The sequence below is a fragment of the Schistocerca piceifrons genome, chromosome 2 (assembly GCF_021461385.2).
Source record: "Schistocerca piceifrons isolate TAMUIC-IGC-003096 chromosome 2, iqSchPice1.1, whole genome shotgun sequence".
Lineage (NCBI taxonomy): Eukaryota > Metazoa > Arthropoda > Insecta > Orthoptera > Acrididae > Schistocerca > Schistocerca piceifrons.
The window spans coordinates 225002062-225028214 of NC_060139.1; the positions used below are offsets into that span (position 1 = coordinate 225002062).

At 40.5% G+C, this 26153-nt stretch overlaps 1 protein-coding gene across 4 annotated transcripts in view; it reads left to right on the forward strand.

Annotated features, from left to right (window-relative positions):
* Positions 1-26153, forward strand: part of LOC124774901 (hydroxyacylglutathione hydrolase, mitochondrial) — a 109178-nt gene that overhangs the window by 39649 nt on the left and 43376 nt on the right. For all 4 annotated transcript variants that reach the window (XM_047249561.1, XM_047249563.1, XM_047249562.1 and 1 more), the window contains exons 3-5: positions 6995-7116; positions 13177-13504; positions 21083-21227. In XM_047249561.1, the coding sequence (XP_047105517.1) occupies positions 6995-7116; positions 13177-13504; positions 21083-21227 (595 nt within the window). The remainder of the gene's footprint in view (positions 1-6994; positions 7117-13176; positions 13505-21082; positions 21228-26153) is intronic.

Here is a 26153-nt window from a genome sequence, read left to right on the forward strand (position 1 = left end):
AACCTCTCCCCACAGCTTGGACGACCTCTTCACGCCCTTCTCAGTGGGAGGAGGTCGTTTTGGCCCGGTTACGGATTGGACACTTCCGGTTCAGCCACCACCATCTGCTGACGGCTGTGCTGGCGCCATTCTGCCCATGTGGGCAATTGCTGACGGGACGCCACATTTTAACGTCCTGTCGAAATTTTAATACACTGTGCATTGATTTTGGCCTGTCATGTACTCTGGATGACATTTTAGCGGATGACCCAGGAGCAGCTTCTCGCGTTCTTCGTTTTATCCACTTGACAAACCTCTCTAAGGACATTTGATTATGCTGTTTTCTTTTAATCCCTTGCTTGTTACTGTGCCTTTTATAGTGTTGTCCTTTTCAGTTGCTGTTTTAACATTGTGCCTCACAGTGCATTCATAATTTAGTCTGGGCGCTAATGACCACTGTACCACTGTAGTTGGGCACTCTAAAACCACAAAAAAAATTCCAAGCAGGTTGATACAACACGAGAGATCTAATTGTCAATACCTCGGCCAGCAATTCTGTACAAGTAATAGCCCAGGGGTTCAGATGGAGAAGGTGCATAACATCCCACTGCAATGCAGATAGGATCACAACCATGGGGCCAACTCCTCAGTAGGCACCAGAAATACACCAACCAGAATGTAGAGGTGGTGGCAGAGAGCATAATAATTATGCAAGGAATCTGATGTCCAGTCCGTTGTTTATCTAGTCAGCCATGGTGGACAAACTGAACGACCTGACAGCCACCAAATCATAGAATTTGGAAACCATCCACAATGTTTTGGGCTTCGACATCTGAATGGAAACTCAACAGTTCATCCTGATCAAATGCTGTACTGGGACCAGTTGGCAGCCGAGAAAGAGCATCCACATTAACCTGTTGCACCATGGTGCGGAAATGAATCGTGTAGTTATAGTGAGACAAAAAAAGAGCTCAGCATTTGCAGGTGGGGATGAGTCACTTTTTCTGGTTGAGATGCTGAAGGATGGAAAAGAGAAACCAGAGGTTTTTATCAGTAATCAAATTAAATTTAGAACTGTATATGAAAATATTAAATTTTTTAGTGTGTACACAATAGCAAGAGTTTCTTTTTCTATCTGAGTTGCACTGTTGCACCTGATTCAGGGTTTTGAAAGACTACACAGTAAGGTGTTTGGAACCATCCACATATTTGTGCACAAGAACAGCCAAAAGGCCATATTGGGAGGAGTCTGTGGCCAAAATGAGGATCTGGCCTGCTTGGAAGATGACAAAGCAAGATGCTTAGTGCTTCAACATGGTGAAAGCACAATCACGGGCATGCCACCAGTTGAAAAGAACTTCTTTATGTAAGAGAGCATTAAGGGGCCTAGCCATAGTGGCTGCATCAGGACGAAATTTATGGTAACATAAAATCTTTCTGAGAAAACCCTGCAACTCTTTGACATCGGTAGGACGTGGCAAAGCCGCAAAGGCATTGACATGCTGGCGCACAGGCTTTATGCCAGCCTGTGAGACTTCCAGACTGAGATAGACAATAGATGGCTGAAAAAAAATCATGATTTGTCCAAGTTATACTTTAACCTGGTAGCCTGCAGCACCATGAACAAGCCACAAATATTCTGCAAATGTTTGTCTATTGAGGAACTGGAGACCACAATATCATCCAGGCAACCCAGCACGGAGATTATGGGTTGCCCCAAAAGCTGTTGGAAAATAGCAGGGACACTAGCCACATGAACGGCAGGTGTTGGTATTAGTATAGCCCAAAGTGGGCATTCACTTTGAGAATCCATTTAGAATCATCATCCAGATGTAGTTGCAAGTAGGCTTCTGAGAACTCTATTTCGGGAAAAAATGCTGGTCCCTGGAAAGCTGTGGTAGGAGTTCATCCTGACAGGGTAAGGTGTAGGTATCAAAAATAGACAGTGAATTTACAGTCTTTTTAAAATCATCAAAAAGGTGAGGCTTGCCATTACGTTTTGCAACAGTTACTAACGGAGTATACCTTTCACTAGAGGAGACAGGATTGGCAACACCCAAGCAGATGAGGTGATCGGGCTCTGATTTGACTTGTTCTCATAAAGCTATTGGGATTGGGCAGGCACGAAAAAAATGAGGGCATGCCAATAATTTCATTGTGATGTGAGCCTTAAAATTGGTAGCACACACTAAACCTTCCAAAAACAGTGATGAAAATTCCAAGCAGAGAGCATCCAGTTGTTGGCAAGGAACTTGATCAGATAAAAGATGCACTTTGTCAGAAATAGAGGATCTAAAATTTAGAAGGCATCTAACCCAAAAAAGTTTTCAGTGTTGACATCTTCCTCTACTAGACAAGTCAAAGGCCAAACTACACCTGTATACACAGTGTGAGTAGAAGACTGTTCCAGTATGGGTATTTGATGTTTATTGTAACTTACCAACTAACAAGAGAGAGGAGACAATGCTGGTGATCAAAGGTCCACATAGGTTTGAGAATTTAACGAAGTCACTCTCAAATCCATCAGGGGGATGTACTTTGGGTTCCTCTGTGTTTACTGGTTGCCCGGCCTGGCGAGTTGTGACATCACTGGGCAGCTACTACGCTGTGTTCACAGGACTCGCACGTTGTTGCTAGTGCTGTGTTCTTGCTTCCTTGAGTATCGTGCATGACCTGTGGCATATTCTGGTACAAAGTGGTATCTGTTGTAATCGTGCTAGTTATCCACAGTATTTTCCGAGTGAAATGAGCAAAAACACATTGTACTGTGCTGTTGCTAAATACAGCAACTCTGGACGTAGAACCAAGGGCAATCTTTACTATTGGTTTTGAAAACACTTAGAACTCCAACATGAATGGTTGTGTCATTGTAAACTAGAGAACAGGATCAATATTAAAAATGCAAGGATATGTTCTGAACATGTTCATCCTCAGGATTGCAAACGGGACATGCAGAATGAGTTTTTCCATCTACCTACAAGAAATTTGATGAAGCCAAATGGAGTTCCATCCTACAAAATACGAAATTGACACAGAAATAAACCTGATCACCTGTCACTTATCGGAAGCTCACATGAATGTGAGTGGACGTCCATGTCAAAACATTAGAATGGCTGCGTAGCTATTTTCATGTCACAAAACCCAAGCTGTGAGATACATCTTCCTCAAAGATTGTGAAGGAAACTTCATTGAAATGATAAACTACATTTTTGATGTGTTGAATTCAAGATACACCCAAGATCAGAAAGCACCTAATAGAAGTGATTATGGGTTCAGCCTCAGAAGCTAAGAGATTATGAACAGGTTTTTGGAGATTTTCTCAAATATGTGACGAGGCGAAGGAAACAGTCTCCTCATTTCAAAAAGGATTTGCTATGTCAATAAATGTGCTTTTTATACTTTTCGTAGATGTGAAAAGTGCTGTGGCAACCTACATCCTGACTGCCAGACTGAATCAAGATTCTCGAAAATTTATTTTCTAGAATTCATGGTCTTGGCTCATTTTATAATAACTCGATGCTCTTCAAGGTTCAAAATGAAATTCACTTACTAATTTTGACTGGTAATGCAACAAATATGCCTTCATCCCATGGTGCTTGAATTGCAGAGGAAAAAGAGGAAACTTCTGCAGAAGAAACAGCAGGCGAATTCAAGAATTTTATTTCTTGTGAGTTGTTGAAGAAAGTAGCTGACTTGTCACATTACAATACGTCAGATGAAGGTTATTTCCATTGAGATTGTGATCTTAATGAGCTCCAGTGAAGACATTACTCACCAAGTCTTAAAATACTTGGTGGGATACATTGCATTCAAGTGCAAAAGCATGAACAGTTCGTTAGGAATTAAAACATCAAAATGTCATGTCACTCAAATCTACCAGCCAAACATGAAAGGTGGGCTTACTTCTCCGTCTCATGAGTGGTTTGTTGCAATATTAGATTTCAGAATAATTTTTGCATCTTTTCATGGAGCAAATATTTTGCATTGCAAACGCGTGATGGAAACTTTCATCCAAATGAGATTTTTTTATTAAAGAGCCAAATGGTGTGGTCTCTAGCATATTATTGTGTAAATGTGTGTGAACTATAGCAGCTCATAAGGCTGTAAAGTATTCAGCGTAGCACGTCCTTAAGCCGTAAGTTTTGGTAACAATCATCTACAGCTAAGTTTGGATGTTAACAAGTGTTGTCATCAGTGCTTTTACTGCTTAACGTTTCCTTTTGAATATTTCAAAAACTACTTCTTTCAAATCATCTTGAATATCATCAATGAAATGCTAAAAATGGAATGAAGAGAGACATGAAAAATTGTTTTAAAATGCAAGATTCTCCATTAGTGAGAGCACGACTGCACCAGTGCTGGCTGCCAAGTAATGTAATACGCTACTGACTAATCAGAGTGCACTCGCCGGAGTGGCGTACCTTTCTAGGCTGTGTACCTTGGCACCCACATCTGCTTTCATTTTTAACATTTTGTCCATAAGATGTACTTCAGTACAAAGTTTGTTTGGGGCTACCATCACTTGGAAAATGCTGTCCACATCAGTGTTCATATCTAACGAAGGAGGTTGAAATTTGTCCACTGGCAGAATATGTCCCCCTTTATTTTACAATAATTGCACGTCGCCCAATGCTTTGTGCACATGGCCCACTCATGTTGAACAAAGCAATAAGGGCATGATGGAGGAGAGGCACAAGGCCACTGTTGTGAAGTGGACTGCTGTGGCTGTTTAGCAGAACACTGCCCACTGCACCGAAGAGACTGTGGTTGCATGGCTGCAACATCATCTTCCCCTTGCAATCTAACTGAGGCAGCTGAGAAGGAGAAGCAATGGTGGCTACTTTCCACAAACTTCTATCTAATTTCCGGTTTTCCTAGATACTTCAAAAGACTGGACAATGTTCAAAACTGGGATTCGCATATTGTAAAGTGCATTCACGAACTTCTCTATCAGGGGCGAAGTGTTTTGTAACATCATGAACCATGGAATCAAAATATGAGTTTTGGTGAGCTTAAGTAACAAATTGGCAAACAGCTAAGCCCATGATGCTCCACTGCCCAAGCTCTGTATGGCTGTTGCACTAGAACTCAACATGAGCAGCAACAACATGAGTGTATTTACAATGCTAAGTAGAAAGCAGCTGACACATTTCATCGTGAGAGAGATTGGCAGCTTCCTGAAGAGGAACTAGCTGACACAAAAGGTGATAAACATGAAGAGAATCAAAGTCTGACACATGTTGGAGTCGGCAACATCAAAAGCTTGGAAATTTTGCCAAAGATATTTTTCATGTGTGTCCTAGTCTTCTGTGGGATCATCATACAGAGGAAACAAGGGGGGGATATGGCTGCATCAGTGGCTGTGAACCCTGGTGCGTCAACGATGCTGCCAAATGGTTTTGCGTGATGGCGAGAGCCTGCTGCTGGTTTGTGAGAGCTCACTGCCGTTCACCGAAGTATTGAAGAATTTCTTCCATTGACAAATTGGCCACAGTGAACTGCAAATGAAACAGGTGGAGTGGAATATCACACTTGTTGTCAAAAATATTGTAACGATGCACAAACACAATATCAGAATTCCCACCAACCAACTTTTATTATGCTTCCACGTGAAGGAATATACTAAGACACTGAATGACACAGTAATTAGCACAAATACACATAGCCAAGGAGTACATCAGGGCACAGTCTAACAGTGAAATATGTACAGTGTGCGCCAAATAAAAGTGGCCCGTAGAACAGAGTGCCAGGGTACAAAGAAACACAGCACAGGAAAGGAAATACAATACTAACCTGATGATAGTAGATGTTGAAAGTGACCACTATTCAGATCTTGGCCTTGTTTGGGCGAAGGTGGACTACCGGAATTGCTGCAGTCTCATCTGAAATGTTCTGCTGCAGTTCTTGAAGGCTGAGGGTTGTTGCGATACATCTTGGACTTGAGGGCTCCCCACACAAAGTAATTGCACACTGACAGATCAGGTGATCTGGTGGCCAGCTGCGGCTACGACCATATGACCTCTACTAACAAAGATTGTGTGAATGTGCACCAAGGTTCGGCAGTTGTATGGGCAGTTGCTCCATCCTGTTGGAAGTAACTGTAGGTCTTTTTCTTCTCTGTTAATGTGTAAATTCATGTCCAATCATGTCCACTCATCAGGGTCACTTTTATTTGCCCCACCCTGTATTTGTCAAGTAAACATTACAGTGACCAAGGACCCAGTATGCCGTCTTACATAAGGTTGTGTCGATGTGAGCAGTCTCTTTAGACCGGCCATGGAGGCATTCGCTGTTTAGTCATGTTACAACAGAATAGCATTGCAAAAAATGACATTTGTAGGACAACTTGACTAAAAGAAGGAATTGGTTTATAGGACATATCCTGAAGCATGAAGGAATTGTCCATTTGGTAGTGAAGGGAACTGTATGGGTTAACAGTTGACGAGGGGGACCAAGGCTTGAATACAGTAAGCAAGTTCAAATGTATATAGGTTGCAGTACCATGCCTGAATGAAGAGGCTTGCATTGGATAGACTAGCATGTAGAGCTGCACCAAACCAATTTTCAGACTCAAGACCACAAAAATCACAAACATTCTATTTTATGGATTGTAGTGTGAATATTTGTAGAAGAATGATTCTAAATACCAATAAATTGCAAGAACATTGCAGAAGGTTATATGTAAAAGACTTCAAATGACAGTTCAATCTAGTCTGTTTATTACATTTTCTTTGAAACTAATATATCCATTCATACCATCCTTTAGGTCTGTGCTCTGGAAATAGTGTGCAGTTGTTATTCCATGTGTGTTGCAACAATACTACTGTTAATTAGTCTAGAAGTAAAGAGGTTTATACAAGGAAAAATTCAATAGAGATGGATGAATGAGCAAGTAATAAATGTTAAGTTAGGTCTGTGTTCTGTGTAGTAGTTCAGTGTTACTTACATTGAACTTTTTACATTTTCTGTGAATTCATTTTATCATTTTTAATTTTTTCTTTTCTTTTTATTTCAGATTGTGGATGAAGCAACAAAACAAGCAGCTGTTGTTGATCCTGTGGATCCTGACAAAGTACTGCAGGCTGTACAGCAGGAAGGAGTGAATTTAACAACTGTTCTTACAACTCATCATCACTGGTAAAGAAAATGATATTTCTTCATTACATTACAGGAACCTTGTTGTGTGTGAAAAATGACAACACCCAAATGTAATGGATCAAGGCTTGCAGCGGTGGGAAGGGAGAGGGTAGCATATCTGTTACCCAGACTTCTTGTGACATACCTAATTCTTATTGTATAGAAATTTTGTGGCTGAAAAATTAGTGTTTGGCAAAGCCTCACACTTGGTAGCAAGAGCGTGCACATACTGTAGCAATGTGTGGACCTACAATGAATCTAAATAGAACACTTGACTTAAATTTGAAAGATGAGATTCACTTAATACTTGTAATGAAACTTATGGCACTTTTCTCATTGTTTTCTTCCGTATCTGTTACATTCATTTCTACACATAAGTCCTGATTAACACACTAACAAACACCAGTACTTGTCTGTTCACTGTTGCCATCCGTTTATGATGAAACACTCCCGTCTCTTCGTAGTTGGTAAACCTACATTAGGATGCACGTTTGCTACACAAACATGAATCTGGTGTTACACCTGCTTTCATTTCTTGCTATCAGTCCTCCATTGTAATTGTTACAGACTTTCCCCATCATCTTGACCACTGCCTGAAAAACTGAAAACTTCCAGCTATCTTAAATACAAAATATACTGGGACATTTTATGCCACTGATGGCCCTGCCCCTTAGTCACATGAGTCATGAAAAGCTCATTTGCAAGATATATTCCATGCACCTACTGAGCATATCCTGTTCCATTCCTATCACAAGCATATCTTAACGTTATCAGAGTCAGGACCATCTGTAAAAACAGTCATGGCATATATGAACTCTGCTGCAACTTCTGCTTCTTTTTATGTTTTCAGTATGCCTATTTTTGACTATTCATGCTTCTGTTTCTGTTCTGTTCTTATTTCTAACATGGCGCACTGTCTTGGTTCTAATTTCTCAGATTTTAAAACGTTATCTGTTGCAAGCATTTCATTATTGCATTTCCTCTTCTCCAGTGCTGATGTGACTTCTTTAAATTAGGGTCATCAGTTGCTTTTCTACTTAGATACTGAATAATTTTAGTCGTTCCACTTCGCTGTTTCGCTTATTTTAGCTTAATATCTATGTGAGCATATAGATATTTATCATGAACGACATTTATTTGCTGTAATAATGGAGGCCTGTTAATCGTGATTGTTGTTACTTTTCATGTAGCTACTAGTAGGCATCTTTAGTTTTTAAATCTAGATATTGAGCTGATTTTTGCAAAGGAGTACAGTGGAACTTTGATTATACGTTCTCTGATTCTACATTTCTCATGATCATACACCATAAATTCATAGCCCCTATGAAAAACCCATAAAAGAATGCTAAATATTCTCTAATTTTACGTTCCTTTGTAGTAAGACTCTGCATTCTTGCTCAACGTCTTGCTTGACTTGCTTGTTTTCTTCCTTTTGACATTTGATGTGGATGAACAAGTTGAGTGGCACAAAAGACAGATGGTTTACACCAAGGGTGATGACGGAGTTAGGGGAATATTTTACGCCGTTGTGGAGAGGGGAGACAAGAGAAAAGAAATGCTGATTTAATCCATGATTAGCTTTGCCAACACAATTTGTAACATTTAGCTCCACTGCGCAATTATGATAAAACTACTGCTAGGTTGAGGCAGCAATGGAAAAATCGGACAGTCGATGTGAAGTGTTCCGGTCCGAGCTTACATGTGATGAAGGGGCCCATCCACCTTCTCTTGTGCCACTTACCACTCAATCTCGTCTTTCTGCATGTATTTCTGATGTACTGTATTCAGTAACAATGTAAATTGTCAACGTTTTAAATTCAAACACTGATTCTCGAAAAACATCCTCATTCAGAACCAACGAAACGTTGACCATTTCCAGCTAACGAGTTCTTACTGGCTGGCGACTTGTTATGTCACCCAGCAGTCAGTGCCGCCACCACACCACACCACACGAACACATGTAAAAATGAGGTAATCGAACCATTTCCCAATACACTACTGCCACAAATTATACCTTAAACCACACAGTTTTGAGGATTCTTTGATTTAAGTTCACCTTGAAAATAGAAAAAAATTATAGCTTATGTAGTGAAAAGTGTGAAATATGGTGAATACTGCCAGATTATCTCATCTTGGATGTTCGTTTTTCACCTGCAGTCAATAGCTGTATAGCATGGCGACGTCACGCTAATGCAGTGGCTTCTAGTGTATAGAGTGATAAACAGCAAGCTTATTTGGGATCAGTGTAATTAAAACTGATCAGCTTAATAATTCTGATTAATCCAATGCCAAAGGGTTAAGCTTGACAGGAAACTCTTTATTCAATGAAAACAGGAATCTAATTAATTGTGAACTAGATTGTCAATACAGAACCAAAAACATGGAACATAAAAAACTTAAGAATAAACATTGTGCATGGAGAATGCACAAGCATGGGTGCACAGAGGCATTCAGACAGTCGCTCATCCCATTCTCCCTACATGAATGGAACAGGAAGAAACTCTAATAAATGGTACAATGGGACATATCCTCTGCCGTTGACCTCATGGTGGTTTGCAGAGTATAGACACAGATGCAGTCATGGCATTACCAATGGTCTTTAGACTGTAGACTTTTGTGAGCACATGCAAATGACTTTGTGTGGAGTATTTGCATCTCAATTATTCATTTATATAGGAGTGTGTGTGCCACAATACGATATTTCAAAGCAAGGATGCAGTGAAAATGTATCCCATATGTGTCCTTATCATTAAATGTCAATTAATAACACAGCAACAACACGAGGCTTGGGTAAACAAGACTTGAGACAACAGTCGTACAATTAAGCCTTAGCATAAAGGATAACGATATGGTTGACATATTGAAAGGATGTAGGTTCACAACCCACAACGATTCTTCATCATAGTGTTAACACAGTCTGGGATTCATTATGAATATAATACTAGTATGTTCTCATTTAACATTTCCATCTGATTAGAGGAAAAATAAAAAAAAAAAACTGTGCCGCTGGTGGTGGTCAGGCAGACACAGACATAACCTTGACAGCAGCAATTCAGCTGTTACACCACATGACACTGCAGGTGCATACACTGTGCGACACTTCACTTCTCCGTACTAGCTTGTAACAGTTGTCATGTTGGATGCTATAGGTGTATTGCAAATGGAATGACCACAGCTTCCACTTAGGTTTCATTTATATATAGTTGTACGTCATACACTTTTCACTACTGTGCATTAATTTTACTTACGGTAGTTCTGCTTGCAGCCCTTAGACAGACTCCAGAATGTACAGTGCCCCTACTGACTGCAGCCAACGTAGGCTACTCCCTTTGCTATGTGCAGCATTGTAGTGAACAGGACGTGTTTAGTGAATGGTTGCATGATGACTTGTTCATCTTTGTTGTAGTCCTCAATGTCTTTTAATGCTTTCTGATGGCAGACAAAGAAACATTGAAATCACATTAGGCTTAACTGTATTTCACATTCACTGGTATAAATATGTACCACATGTGAAGGAAAACTTGTGTGTATATACATGTTTTCACAAAACTTGCTGTGTTTGCTCTACAGCAAGCGACAAGTTCGAAGTAAAAGCAGTGCACATAGGCAATATTGTAGAATGCTCCGCTTCAACCACTCAGCACAATGAACAAGGAAAAGACCATAAGCACTGTGCTCACTGCTCACCTCACCAGAGTACATTGCACTGCTATTGGCTGCAGAAGTAACACCCCCCTCCCCCCCCCCCACCCCACCGCCCCCCGCCACACACACACACACACACACACACACACACACACACACACACACACACACACACACACCTTTTCGGATGCCGTTTGTCTTTCATTGTACTTCACAGTTTTTGGTTTAATTCACCATGTTGCATCAATTTTTACTTTTTTCTGGGTGATCACTAAGGAAAGATCTCTCAAAAACACTTGTTTCAAAGTATAACTTGTAGTCGAAGCATATCAGAAAATATGCTCAATTAACTTATACCCAGACACCAATTTTAATTTTTGGACAGGGTTTACTTGCTAGTACACATGTGATTTTCTTAAGAACTGATGACATTCATTACTACAAATTATAGTCTAAACATTGTATTGTACATTTAATGTCCTTCACTTACATAGATTTTATATGATTTATTGGAGAGGATTACGATTTTTAATTATATATGCCATTTATATGTTTCTGCTTATATTTTGCTGGTTTTAGCATTTTTCTTAACATTTTTCTCAATTCTACGTTTTTCTCACTTCTGCATTTTATTAAGTCTGGGCCACGTGAAAACATAGACTAAGGGTTTCAATTTCTATTAAAGTATGAAGTGCCTTTTTATTTTCTTATGCATTTTTGTATTCTCAATTTCTGCTTCATATTAAATGAGGACTTATTGGAGACATTTGCAACAGAGTAAAGGATCCCACTCTGAACGTTAAACAAGAAAAGCACATATCAAAGTTATATTTTCGTCTTGAATTGTGCTGATAAAATTTACAATCCAACTCTGATTCCTAGCATCTGTCCTGTGATGCAGGGTCTGCTGTTTTCATTATTCAATTACTTTAAGGGAGAGAAGTCTTGTGTACCCTCTGCCTGTGAATAGTGTAAACTTAATTCTATGTGTTATCGTATTTTAAATATTTGTACATTTTATTTTATGAGATGGAAATTGGGAATGAGTCCTGCATTTGTCTAAATGAGTGAGTGTGAAAAACTACCTAAAAACCACATTCAGACTGGTTAGTGTACAAGACCAACAGTCTTTCACCTGCAGTGTGAATTTGATTGGGATATGGCTCCCTTTCTGATCTCACAAGGTAGCTACTGTGCATTAAGCTATAGGGGATGGATATCATGATGTGCAATGCAACTTGAAGGTAGCAAGGGCTCTGCTCTCCCTCTAAAAGATATATAAACATGTAGTGACTTTGTAACCGGTGGAGACCGAGAGAGGAGGAAGCAAATATTTATCCTCTCTGCACACAAAAGTGCAGGATGCGTTATAAAAAGGCTTGAACAGGTAAGAGCTAAATGTGTGTCAATGCTTCACCCAGGAAGAGGGTGGGGGGTGGGGAGGTGAAGCACCAAATACAGGACATTAGACTAATTTGCCTGTAATATATTGGGAGTTTGATCATCCACACAAAAAATACATATTTGAGCAATAATGATGGTTTTAAGAGTTTGACCCAAATGGCCTTCACCTGAACAACTTCTAATATTGTGAAGCAAAACCATGTTGACATGGATACTGCTGAAAGAAACATTGAGAAAAATGTGATATACATGTTTTTGAAATTGGTAATAGAAGTTGCCTGATGCAACAGTTCTGTTCTGTGGGCATTTGATGGATAGATTTTTGCTATAGATTTTAGACACTTTAAGTTTCTGCACATCTGGGATCCTTCCAACACATTCACTGCTACTGCTGTTAAAGTTTGACATACTGTTACGTTTTTTGTGCACGAAAAGCTTAATCATTCTGCGGTGTCCCAAAACAATGGATAAGAACCAACAAATTGAACATACATAGCCAAAGCAACCCTTACAATTTTAAGCCATGTGGACAATTTAATCAAATGTTGCTTAATTTTAAATGTAATTGTATTTTTCACTGAATATTCTTCGATGTTGTGTCCTCATAAATTTTGTCTGTTGGTGCATTTGATAATAGTAATAAAATATAAACATTTATTAGAAGCTGCCCAACTACTAATATTGATTAAGTGAGATGTGCAATTTTAATTCATTGAAGCTGAAGCTGCACTGAAGTACAGTTTCAATATCTTCTTTCGTTAAAAATCATGGTCAGTATGTTTCGGTGTCTGCCAAGAACGAGAACTACAGTTCTTTGGTAGTTACTTAAATGATGGACATTATACAATTTTTAATTATTTAATAATTTTTTGCACTTTGATACCTTAACAAACTATTACTTAGTTCAAGTGAAACATAAATGATTTTCTGTATGCCTAAGAGTTTAAAAAAAAGTTGATTTTCCAGTTCTTCAGTCACAGCTGTAATTTTTTACATGTTTACTGATTACAGGGATCATGCTGGAGGGAATGAATTCATTGCAAAGAAAGTGGCAGGACTGCAAGTTTTAGGAGGTGATGAGCGCGTGGGTGCACTCACCTGGAAGGTCAAGCATGGTGATGAGTTGAATGTGGGTAATCTCCATATTCGCTGTCTGGCTACTCCGTGCCATACTTCTGGACATATATGCTATGTAGTTGGTGCACATGGAGAGCCAGCACCTGCTGTATTTACCGGTGATACTCTTTTCATAGCTGGTTGTGGACGCTTTTTTGAAGGCACACCACAACAGATGTACCATGCCCTTGTGGAAGTACTAGGAACATTGCCTGATGACACAGTATGTGCTTTTTATGCATTTTCCTTACCATATTATCTCCTGAAAAACTGTTGTAATTTTTCTGATACATTAAAATAAGATTTTCGTCAGTACAGACAGCATCAATTTGCGATCAAACATGTGAATATCTGTACTTAAATGTTTTTAGGACTGTACTGTCAATTGCTGAAATATTTAGTGTGATGTTTCACAGTTTAATGGTGTGATAGAGAGACTGTATATGTTTGGGCTTCTAGCCATACTGATAATTCTCTTTTGTTCAAAATTGTATTTTAAGCTCCAGAGAAGCCCAAAAATATACCTTCAGCATTTTGTGTCATATTGATTTTGATACTATTATAGTACGATCTATAATTCAAATTTAATGTACAGGACCAAATAATGCATGTAAAAAGTGTATCATATGAAGGATGAGTAGTTGATACTGGCTTAAAATGATACACAAAGTGAGCTTGAACAGTGCTTAGTTTGTACAAACACAATATCGGAATTTCCACCAACCAACTTTTATTCTGCATCCACATGAAGAGGTACACCAACTGAATGTAGTAGGAATCCGTACTGTCACATTTAACCTTAAAATACATTAAAGCACAGTTTAACAGTTAAATATACAGTCATCATGTAAACATTAGTCTGCTTGACAGCCCAGCATGCCGGCTTACATAAGGCTGTTTTTCACACAGTGCAGCTCTTAGTGCGCTATCCGTGTCAATGTGAGAGGACCTCGTTAGGCCAGCCTTGGAGGTGTGCAACATTTGATTACACATGCCTGCTCTATAGAGTTACAACAGCGTAAGACCCAAAACTTGCATTTGATAGGAGCAGAGTTTGCTATCACAATTTTAGTTTTCTGTGATCTCTCTACATACATTAAAATGAATGCTGGGATGTTACTTTAAATCTTACAGTCAATTTTTCTCCATACAAATGTCCAATCTGAGCGTATGCTCAGTTTGTAATGACCATTTTGTCATTACAGCATTAAACCTGATTTCCATTCTGTTTTATATCCAGGGCTGGTTCTGGTTTGAGAATGTTTTTCTACACAAACAATTTATTTGCCCCCCTCCCTTACCCAGACAGTAATTGGCATTCTTTTCAGTCTTCAGACTGGCTTAATGCAGCAGATCACAAATTTCATTCCAGTGCCAACCTCTTCATCTCAGATTAGAACTCACACCCATCATCCTTAATTATTTGTTTGATATAGTCCAGTCTCTGTCTTTTCTCATAGTGTTTACCATCTGCTGCTGCCTTGATTACCGTTAACTTTCATTGATGTCTTACATACCCTATTATTGTGTCTGGTTTTCTTATTAATGTTTTCAATCTTTTTCTCTTGTTGCCAGTTCTGTGGAAAATCTCTTTGTCTTGTCAGTCAACCTATTTGTGACATCCTTCTGTGGTAACACAGGGATGCCCTCTTTTGAGTGTGCTAGTGTGCTTTTTATGTCCACCTGGCTTCATCCATTTTCTGTTCTTTTGCTTTCAGGGTATCAGAAGTACTTTACTTCATTTGCTTTGCTGTCCCCAATTCTGTTATTAAGTTAATTACTAATCTCATTTCTGCTACACTGCATTATTTTAATTTTTCTTCGATTTAATATCTATCCATAGCATGTGTTCATTAAGCTTTTTGATTCGCTTTAATTGGTCCTGCAGTTCTTTTTCACTTTCCCTGAGCATAGCTATGTTACCAGCAAATCTTATCATTGTTACCATTTCAGCCAGAATTTTAATCACACCCCTGAACATTTCATTTATTTTCATCATTGTTCTTTTGATGTGTGAGCTATATAGAAAAAGGGGGGCAGGGAAGAGACTACATCCCTATCTCACACACTTTTTTTTAACAGAGCACTTCATTTCAGTATCCCATTCTGATTTTTTTTTTTTTGTTCTTGTACATAGTATATATTACCATCTTTCCCAGTAACTTACACCTATTCTCTTCAGAATTTTGAATGTGCTATACAATTTTACATTGTCAAACATTTTATCCAATGAAGGTGAAAGAGTCTTGATATTTGTTAAGTTCTGCTTCCATTATTGGTCGTAATCTCAGAACTGCGTCTTTGGTGCTTTTACATTATCTGAAGTCATCATATTACAGATTTTAAATTTTCTTTTTTTCTTCTTCTGCAAACCTGTGTTATTTGTCTCAGAAATTTGAATATATCAGCTGTTAAGGTGATTGTGTGATATTTTGTTCACTTATCTGGTCTCGCTATCTTTGGGATTGTATGAATATTTTTCTGGAAGTCTGTTAGACTCTACAAACCAACTTCAGTGGTCATTTGGTTGCCACTTCTCCCACTGGTTTTAGAAATTCCAAAGAAAATTTTGGAGTTGAGTGCCCCTTTGGTGCCCTTCTTAGCTTGGTGCCTCAAGAAGTTGCTTGTGATGCTTGGACTTTAAACTACCTCTGCTTACAAATGATGAATCATAGTAATCACATCTTCTGGTATAGTCTGCACTGAATTTAAACACTGTGTTCTTTATTATAGACTCATTACAAAACATTAATGATATTCAGTAACAAGAAAAAGAGAACTTTTTAATTTTTCTCAACAGAAATTTGTGACAGAGAGCTGTTTTTGTAGAATTTTTTTTCATGCTGTTACTATTCATATCTTTATTTCTTTTCGAAAATATTCTCTGAAATGGGCAGTAATAATAATATGTAAGGTGTTACGTTACAAGAGTAATCAGTTACACTGTTCTAACTAGGAACACAAGGAAACATGTGGCCATATAAGAGATACAATTTATTGGGTCACGGAGTGACATAACAAGCATGCAGTGAAGTTACTACACATCTGGAATACAGAAACAACTGATAGCATGGAGCCCTGTGCATGCCCTTATAAAGATGCAGTCCCCATCAGGTGTTGCTCGTGTGGTGCTGTGGGCATACACTGGATCGGGTGATGGCACTTGGTGATCAGGCTGCTCTGGCAGCTTTCCCGGTTAGCTGCTGATGTGCAGCTGTAGTGCCCAACTTACATCTGCTGTTGGTGTTAGGTGTAGTAGCCAGTGGATTATTACTCTTCATTCCTTGCGGGGGAAGGACCAGACATCACTGTACACAATGCTATGACTGAAGAGAAATTTGTGGCATCACTGGGGGAGGTAGCCGAAGGCACGAGAAGTTCCCAATCCTCTTGGACCAATGTATACAGACAAAAGTGAGGGTGATGATGGCATCCACCTGCAGCTTCCAGGGCGATAGATTGACGGGATTGGTGATGGGGTGGGAGCCATCCAAATGTTGGAGTCCATGACAAGGGGCACTGGCACAGGCAGTGATGACAGGGGACTGGAGAGGAGAGGAGAGGCTCTGGTGACGGTGACTTGTCTTCTGTCCCCAATGAAGGCAGCACCTGTTAAGTGCACGGGAGGCACCAGCACCTGACACAGGAAGCAAACACACTGAGGAAGCCCCAACCGATGGGATAGGCAGGCACGACCTTTGGAATGGTGAGGGCTGACAAAGAACAATGTGTCAGCCTCGTGGCCTGAGGCGGTGGCTGGCATATAACTGGTTCTTGTGGCTTAATTTGAGTCTATCTTTGGTGCGAACCAGAAAGATGTAGCAGCTGCCAGCTGTGGACAATGGCCAGGATCCAGTGAGGGCACTATCCAAATGCACTGGGCCAGATTAGTGTGCCAAATGTGAATGTTAATGAAATGTGTGGTTCTAGGGGATGCCTACCCAGCAGCAAGAGGTTGAGCAGGATCTGCAGATGATGGCTGTGCAGATGGTCGGTTGGACTTTTGGCCCCAATTAGTGTTTTGTAAGAGCATAAAGAAATGTGAGAACCTCCTCAACCAGTAAGTCTTAGGTGTACTTGCACATCTGCGTCTTAATGTTAGAACGAACTGTTCTGCCTCACCATTTGGCTGCAGATGGAAGGGAGGCACCATGACGAGGCAAATGCCATTATGTGTACAAAAGTCCTTGAAAGACTGTACCACAAACTGAGAACCATTATCCAAAACAAGGTTGCAAGGCAAGCTTTCTATGTAGAATATTTTTGATAGGGCATTGACAGTCGTGTCTGCTAGTGCAGAAGGACAGTGAATGCCGTGAAGAAGAAGAAGGGGGGGGGGGGGGGGGAAATCATCAGTTCCAATAACCTGAAAGTATCTAAAAGATGGGAGCAGTGAAATCAATACGGACTCTTTCCCAAGGCTGTGTAGGGGTCAGCCACTATGAAAAATCAGTGCATGGTGCCACTTGCTGTTCCGAACACTTCGGGCAGGCCATGACAAGGTGTTCAACTCCTCACCTCTCAATCGATGCCCAGCCAAAACACATACCAGGCGCACAAATAGTTTTGTGCTAGAGCTCATGCTGATGTAATGAGTGTAGGACCTCCTGCTGCTGTGGTGCTGGAACCATGATGTAGGCAGAGAGCCCTTCCATCGACAGGAGAATAATGGCATTCAAAAGGGAGAGCCGAAGGCGCAGTGCATAAAAATTCCAAAGTGGGTCTGGTGCCCAGCCCGGCGGATGCTTGGGCTCCTCTTGTTGTATCATATGTATGACCTGCTGGAATGCTAGATCCGCAGCCACAGCAGAAGCAACAAGGGAATTGGTGATTGAGAAGCCATCCATTGTGTGCCTCATCTCTGTCTCTAGTTGAAACAACGCAGTTTTTCCTGGTCGAATGAGGGGTTAGGGTCCATGGGGAGACGGTACATAACATCCATGGTCACATGTTGCAAAGTGGGATGAAAATGGACCTCATAATTGTATTGGGGCAAGAGCAGAGCCCAGTGCTGAAGATGATAAGTGGCTTTGTCGAGTAAGGATGCTTGTGGGCTAAACAGTGAAACTGAGGGCTTATGGTTGGTAATTGACTGAAATGTTGCATCTTATAAGAACACATGGAATTTTTTTAAGGCCTAGACAATAGCAAGTGCTTCTTCTTCCACCTGAGAATAGTGTTGCTGAGCTGACATGAGGGTTTTCTGGGCAAAGGCATAAGCTGTTGCTGTTCAGAGCCATCTGAATGATGATGGGCCAGGACTCCATATTTGGAAATGTCTATAGCCATGACCATATGCTTGCAGTGCTGAAGTGTTGCAAGACAAGGCACAAAGCATAGACTATCCTTAAGCTGCACAAAAGCATGCTCACAAGCTGCAAACCAAAGAAACAGAGCATGTTTTCGAAGCAACAAATGCAAGGGGGCGATCAATAATAGCCACTGTGGCAATAAACTTATGACAGTAAGCCATCTTTCTTAGGAATACTCAAAGTTCCTGTAGATCAGACAGATGGGGAAAAGCTGTAATGGTAACATTTTGCTCCATGGGGCACAATCCCTGCTGGGAAATTTCATGGTCCAAATAAACAGTGGAAGGCTGGAAAAAGTGATTCTTAGTGAGATTACATTTGAGGCCTGTGGCCTGTAGTACAGTAAAGAAAGAACGGAGGTTACATGGGTGAACCTCAGAGGTAGTAGCTGTCATGTTAGTATCCTCAAGGAAGTTCCTGTAATAAAGGACATTCGTTGTAACCTGGTCTAAAAGACACTGAAAAATAGCAGACGCACTGGGGACTCCAAACATTAGCCATTGATACTAACAGCTAACAGAGGCCATTGCCTCTTGGGGAGGGGGGGGGGGGGGGGGAGGTTGTCAGAGATGGACATACTGAGGACAAGAAGCCCACCGCTTGGTGCCGGCTGCCCACTTGTGTTGTGCGAAACAGGGGGCATGAAGGAGGTGGTGATCACTGTCCCTGCTGCCAATGCTGAGTTTGTCTGTGTCGGCCTGGTTTACTTGCTTGTATTGTGGCTACCTCCCCTTTCTTCCCCCATGCTAGGCTCTTGTGTGCTGGGGCTGCACACTGTCAACAATGGCAGCATCATTCCAAGCCTGTAATTGGTGGCACTTGGTGTGGGAGAGCTCAAACAAATGTGCGTTATTCACGCCCTCTTCCAACATAGGGTCCTCAATCTGAAGGCCGCATTGATGTACCTTTTGACCTGGTGTCAAATGAGTGATTGCATCTGTGACTATGGCATCTGCATAAACTCTTGAGAATTAGCTGTGATGAATCAACATTTACAACTTTGGCTCTGAAGCTTGGCCACCCAAGCAAGATAAGATTGCTGCGGCTGTTAGCAACATTTAGTAGAATTCAACATAAGCAGCTATCACATGCATACGCTTGCAGTGATAGGTGGTCAGCAAAGTACACAAATTTTCAAAAGAAAGTGAAGTTGGTTCCTAGAGAGCAGCTAACTGGTACAGCAAGTGATACATATAAGGTGGTATCCATGATAAGAAAATAGTCTCACAAACTTCCTTGTCAACCAACTGGAATGTCACGAAATGTTGGTGAATCTGCTTCTCATAAGCGTGCAAGTCTCCTGTGGAATCATCAAAGAGTGGGAATGGCAACAGGTGAACAACTGGTGGCTGAGTGTGGGTCAGCATAGCCAACAACTGTTCCAACACGCCCATATTTTTCTGCTGTTCTTGCAGAAGGGACTTGTCAAGCCTCCATGGAAGAGCTAAACGGCAGAAAAACCACATAATCTGAAACACACAAAATGTCATAAAAGAATCAGTGAGGTCATATTGTACCTCTTTATCCACATGGTTGTTTTAAAAGTAATATGAGTGAAATTAATGGCACCCAAGTATAAAGTAACAACTGCTCATTGTAATAAGTGAGCTAGCATGTCAGTTCTTGACTAGTAAAGGAAGATTCTTTGCGCACTCTTGTTGTACATTAGTGGCAAGATGATTTTTAATCATAACTGCAGTAAATAAACAAATTCTGATGATACCGGTCTGATTGGGTAAACAAAATTGAGAGTAAATGCACAACACAATGAAGAAAAAGTACATGTAAAGTGCAGTGTGACCTTTTTCTTACAAAAAGGAAAGGTAAGTCTTCTGTATTGTTGACTGATTTTTCTTTAATAGCTGAAACTGTTAGTTATGTTTGATCAAAAGGAAAATTTACTGTAGAAACTCATGAAATGATAATGAGGCAGAGTGGCTGGCAGTATTTTTGCTCAGGAGATGAAATTTCATTACTGCCAACAGAAATATTTAGAAGTGGAAAAAACATGGGTCTACCTTCAAGAACTACTAGCTCCTTCATCAAGGAGGAAAGAGTGGTAGGTTGGGGAAGGTTAAAAAGGTGTAACTGGTCACTCACACTGCAGGATTAGGGAACCCTCCCTGTCTGTGAGACTGAGAGAAACAAAGAGCCTTACGTTAAAATGGTGCGGATAGTACTGCCTGGCAGCCTAGGTTCGACTTTGCTGACAGTAAAGTCCTTCAATAGCTAAATGTAATCTCTGGCATTTATTAATATTCAGTTATTCTATTCCAGGAATAATTTTTTACATTCACGCATGACAAAATAAATATATGGGATATTAAATGTATTATGTACTTGATTTCTAAACTGAGAGGTTTTAAACCCACTAGTGGCTCATGATTGTAAGAGTGGTAAATTGCCCAGAATTACATTTGTCGTCATGTGCTTATCTGCATAAAAATGAAAGGATTTCACTACTCCAATTTACAACTTTTATGTTCCAGAGGGTCTTTTGTGGCCATGAATATACAGTTGCTAACCTAAAATTTGCTGGACATGTTGAACCTGCCAACCAAGACATCAAAAGAAAAATGGAATGGGCACAGGGAAAACGCTCAAAGCAGGAACCAACTGTGCCATCAACTATTGGTAACTATTCATCTACTTACTTAGTTTCATGCAAATGGGAACAGTGTATTGGTGATGTGTTTTTTTTTTTAAGTAAAGCTATTATGGAGTTAATCTCCACATGCTACTTTCGTTTACAGATGAAAAAGAGAATGTGTGACTTCTGTAATTTTCTTTCTGTTTCCTTAGAGAGAAAAATTTCAGACTTCGCAGGAATATGACGATTAATGAATACACACACGATTTATTTGTTCTTCATAAATCTAAAGACTTTCACAAATAACATACAGAGATTTTCTGTGCTTAGGTGCTAACTGATATTTCTTTCCTGCATACCTTTTTTTCTTTTTTGTGTAGAAAAGATACAAAGAAGGGGACAACATGTTTGCTAATTTGTAACTAACGTAAAGACCGTTGGTACAGGCCGATTTGGTGTAGCTTTGTCTTGTGTCTGGCCTATAAAGTGTCTAAGGTGTTGGAACCCCGAATGATTACCACAAAATTGGTAGCATGTTTCAAACATAGAAAACAAGGATTTAGTTGAGAATTAATTCTTTTATTGTAGTCATAGTATTTGTTGCAATGAATGTGTGTGACAAGTTAAAACTGCGTGCCAGACCAGGTTTCAAAGGTGGATGCTGCCTTGCCCTGACAGGTAAGTTAGGAGTTGAGGAGAATGCAGTGATCAGAAAATTGGCTTGGAATGAGTTAATATTTGTAATTTAGGTATAAATGAGACAATTCAGTGAACAGTGAAAGTGTTGTCTTCCCCAGCCCACAGTTAATAACAGAAACTGCTGTAGCTTTCTAATGAATCCTTTCACAAGCTAAGCTACAGTAAAAAAAAAAAAAAAAGACGACATGAATGAATGTGGGAGGGAGAGGCAGCAAGTGCACAGGGTAGGAATGTGACATAAGAGCACTGTAACCATTGAGTTTGTGCAGCCCATGATAACATGGAGGAGTGGATTGGGAGGGTGCGACAGGACAGAGGAAGGAGCGTCTGATAGGTAGAAGGTGTGGGTGCAGTTGGTTAGTGGAAGATGGGGCAGGAGGATTATGAGAACAAAGGATGTGTTGAAAGGATAACTCCCAAGGATAACATGACCATGTTGTCTTGCAATTTGATTTTCCACAGGGACAGATGTCTGTGGCAAAAGGTTGGAAGTGGCATAGGGATGAACCAGGATGCTGTGTAGGTTGAATTATCAGTGAAATATCACTTTAGGAGGGGTGGGAAGTATTGTGGGTAGGATGGCCCTCATTTCCATGCACAGTGATAGACGATCGAAGTCCTGGAGAAGGACATGGTTATGGTTCAGTAGCTCCAGTCGGGAATGATATTGGGTATTGAGGAGAGCACTCCTGTGCAGCTGGTAGTTGGGGGTGGTGTGAGCTTTGTGCAGTGGCCTCATAGACAGGATAAACACAAAATGTGGAACAGTTATGCACCTACCTAGTGTGATAATTGAATGACTGTCATATTGTATGTGCGAAGACTTTCACGGCTGTTGTCAATAATAATAAAATGTGATTAGTGAAATGACTGAATATTCAAATACAAACATTTTATTGAATTGCATGAAGTGATTGATTTCAGAAGCATTCATTGCTACCATAAACTTTTCTTTGCATCAGTCTACAGCGGCTTTTGTATTTGGTTAAACAAGTATTTATATTTTTCTTGGTAATTACAGTATACCATATTTATCAACGAGACAGACAGATAGACACAGAGAGAGAGAGAGAGAGAGAGAGAGAGAGAGAGAGAGAGAGAGAGAGAGAGAGAGAGAGAGAGTCCTTGAGAAAATTGTTACTTTGAATGTACTCTGTCTGATAAAAATACTTTTTAAAGCATCCACCTAAAAGAGTTAATATTACAACTATTCTAATCTTATGTGACTTATTGATTATCTACATTTTGGTAACATGAGGAGAAATAAACACTTCACTTCCTTTTTTGTGTAGTATATAAGTGAGCAGTCTGTGTTACTACTGTTTTTAATCACCACCACCATTTCTTGTCATCATCATCATCATCATCATCGTCATCATCATCATCTGTAAGCCTGCTATCGTTTCTTCCTTCCTGGCCCCCCTCCTCTATCATGTCATCTTGTGAACCATCCTTAGGATTGAATATGCAACACTTTGTGGATCCTTTCATTATAAATTCAGTTGATATTTTGTCTCAGACAGTAAGGGCCCCACTGGCCCAAATGTGGATTGAGGTCATGTTCTCCTTGAAGAAACCACTTTGTGTAAATCTGTCCCAGGCAAGCCTTAAAAGGTCTGTTTATTTCATTACTTACTTGCAAGTTGTGAAGTTCTGCAACCAGGAATTATTACCAGGTCTGTGTTGTTCTTTGATAGCAGATCCTTAACTTCCCGGCTGTGTTGCCCGAAATAATCCAACACCAACATTTTCTTTGTGTTCAGCAAATAGCATGGTATTCCATTCCAAACAGACTTCATCCATCGTATCTTTGATCATATGGCATCAATACCTTTTTTTGGCATTTGGAGATAGGCCCTGCAGGAAGTTTTTCTTTCGGTATGGTTTTCCAGTTGAGATATGGTACGATCTTTCTTCCAATCTGCTAACAGCCTTAGCATTACTGTTACTCTGGCCTCTACATGGCCAGAAATTCTTGTAGGAACACTTATAACACCCTTCACATTAACAGTAACATTTAACAGCATATCAAAATAAACAGATTTCTTATTGGCATTGTCCATATGGCCTTGCAAATGGTCATGCCATTTTCTTAGCCTGATGATACGTTGCTGCTAGAAAATTCCTTTTCAACTCAGTGCTTTCATTCAAATAATTTCTTGAATAATTGGGAACCCCTAATTGTGTTTTTTGTGTCTGTACTGAGATCCAGCTGCTTCAATTCATGATACGTTCCCTGGTTTGGTCCCCTGAAAGTTTGGCTTGTAGAACGAGTGCTCATTAATTTCCTCTTCATCTGACACCACCTATGAACATTTACTTCAGTGACATCAAATTTCCTTCCAGTTTTACAGTTTTTTATGGTCTCTGTTTCTTGCATAACCATTAACATACTATTAGTATTATATTGTGTGTGTGAACCACTTACAAATCATGAACTCATAGATCCACTTTTCTCACAGTCATAGTTGTGATTTCCATTTGTTATTGATTGCTACAATTTACAGTTCTTACAGTGCTGACAGTATAAGCAAACTAGGTGACAACAATACATTGTCCTTCCCGGCCCCCTGCAGATGGATCGGTTGGAAATGGTACCGCTTGGGATTAGCACTTTTGAGACGGAGCGAGAGCCTCACTGGGGCACTGCTCATAGCCAGTGGCTGAGTGAGTCCCAGGTGCCATCTCAAAAGTGTTAACACTGTTTACAACCGCCTCCCAGGGGGCTCATCACACTTTTGTGAGTTTGTGCTTGGCTACCACCAGGCCCCAGCCTTTGCAGCACCTCTTCCCTTTCCATGCTGCATGTCTCTCCTCCTCCTATGTCTGGTATATTTCTGGCAATGTGTTCTGAAGTTTCAGTAGTCTGGCATCAGAATAGTCCCTCATCTGTTTCTTCTTCTTTCTTTATTTCTTCACTCTCCTTCTCCTACCTTTCCTCCACTCGGCATTTGAAGTTTCTCTTTGTTTCTTCTTCCTCCCTGTGCACTCCTAAAGACTGGCCCATGCATAATAGGTGACTGGGTAATGCATAATTCCCAGCCCTGGGTCGACAAGTAGGTTTCGCATGTACCCCCTGATACCAGCCAGGCCTAGGAATGGGTGGTTACCTGAGCTGTTACCTTTCCAAAATGCCAGTTGGTGAGTTCAGAAGGTGTGTGTGACCTGAGATGTCAACTATCACCTAAGGAGGCTGAGCCCCCTCTGAGAGAGAGGGGAGGGAGGAGACAGGTGGATACTTTAAAAAAGTTTGTATTTTTATTAGTCACAGCACACCATCGGAGATGCTGGAAATCCTGGGGATATTTTTGTGCAGTGAGTCAGTCACCATCTTAGTCTATGTCCACTACACGTAAACGGAATGAGGCTAAGATTCAAAGACTCTCCCAGCTGCACTTTGGTTCCTCGTGGTATCATATACCAAAGGAGGACAGTCCTTTGCTATGGTTAATCTGTTTATTATTCAGAAAGGTGTTGATCCAGTTATAGGCCCTGTAAAATCCTGCTCTTGTTTACATAATGGGTCTTTGCTTCTGGAGACCAATTGTGGTTTTCAAGCGTAACAACTGCTTCGCTCCTCCACAGCTATCCCCTTCATGTTTAGGCCCATCAGATGCTGAATTCTTCGTGTGGTGTTATGTACATTTGACTGCTTGATGGTCTGGCAGAGGGAGAAATTACAAACTTAGCTGTCTGATCGGGGTGTCACTGCAGTTCAATGGGTGATGAAAAAGGTTGCTGCTACCTTAGTGCCTAAATGCACTCTTTTTCTCACGTTTGATTAAGTAGCGTTTCCATCGAAGATTAAAGCGAGCTATGAAATCGTCATGGTCTAAACATATATCCAATACCCAAGGTGTTGCCACCAGTGTCAGCGTTACAACCACACTCGCACGTCCTTTCAAAACACAGCCAAATGTGTTACTTGTGGTGGAGATGCTCTCGAGGAGATTGTCTGCCTTCTCCTGCCTGCAGTGTCAGTTGTGATGGTGACCATGCTGCCTCATCCCGCAAATCTCCCATGTACCCTGATGAGTGGGCCATCCTGCAGTACCTTACCGTGTCACTCACAACTTGTCGGCTAGTTGAAAGCCCTACATTTTACCATCTGGTACTTACAGTACCATTCTCACCATACCTCAATCCACAAAGCACATTACGATGCAGGCTTGTGACGTCCAGCTCAGTACTACAGTTGTGAAATTACCCAGTAGCACAATAGGATCCCCGTCTCCTTCTACAGCTGTGCAGCAAGCTACTAAATCTTCGTC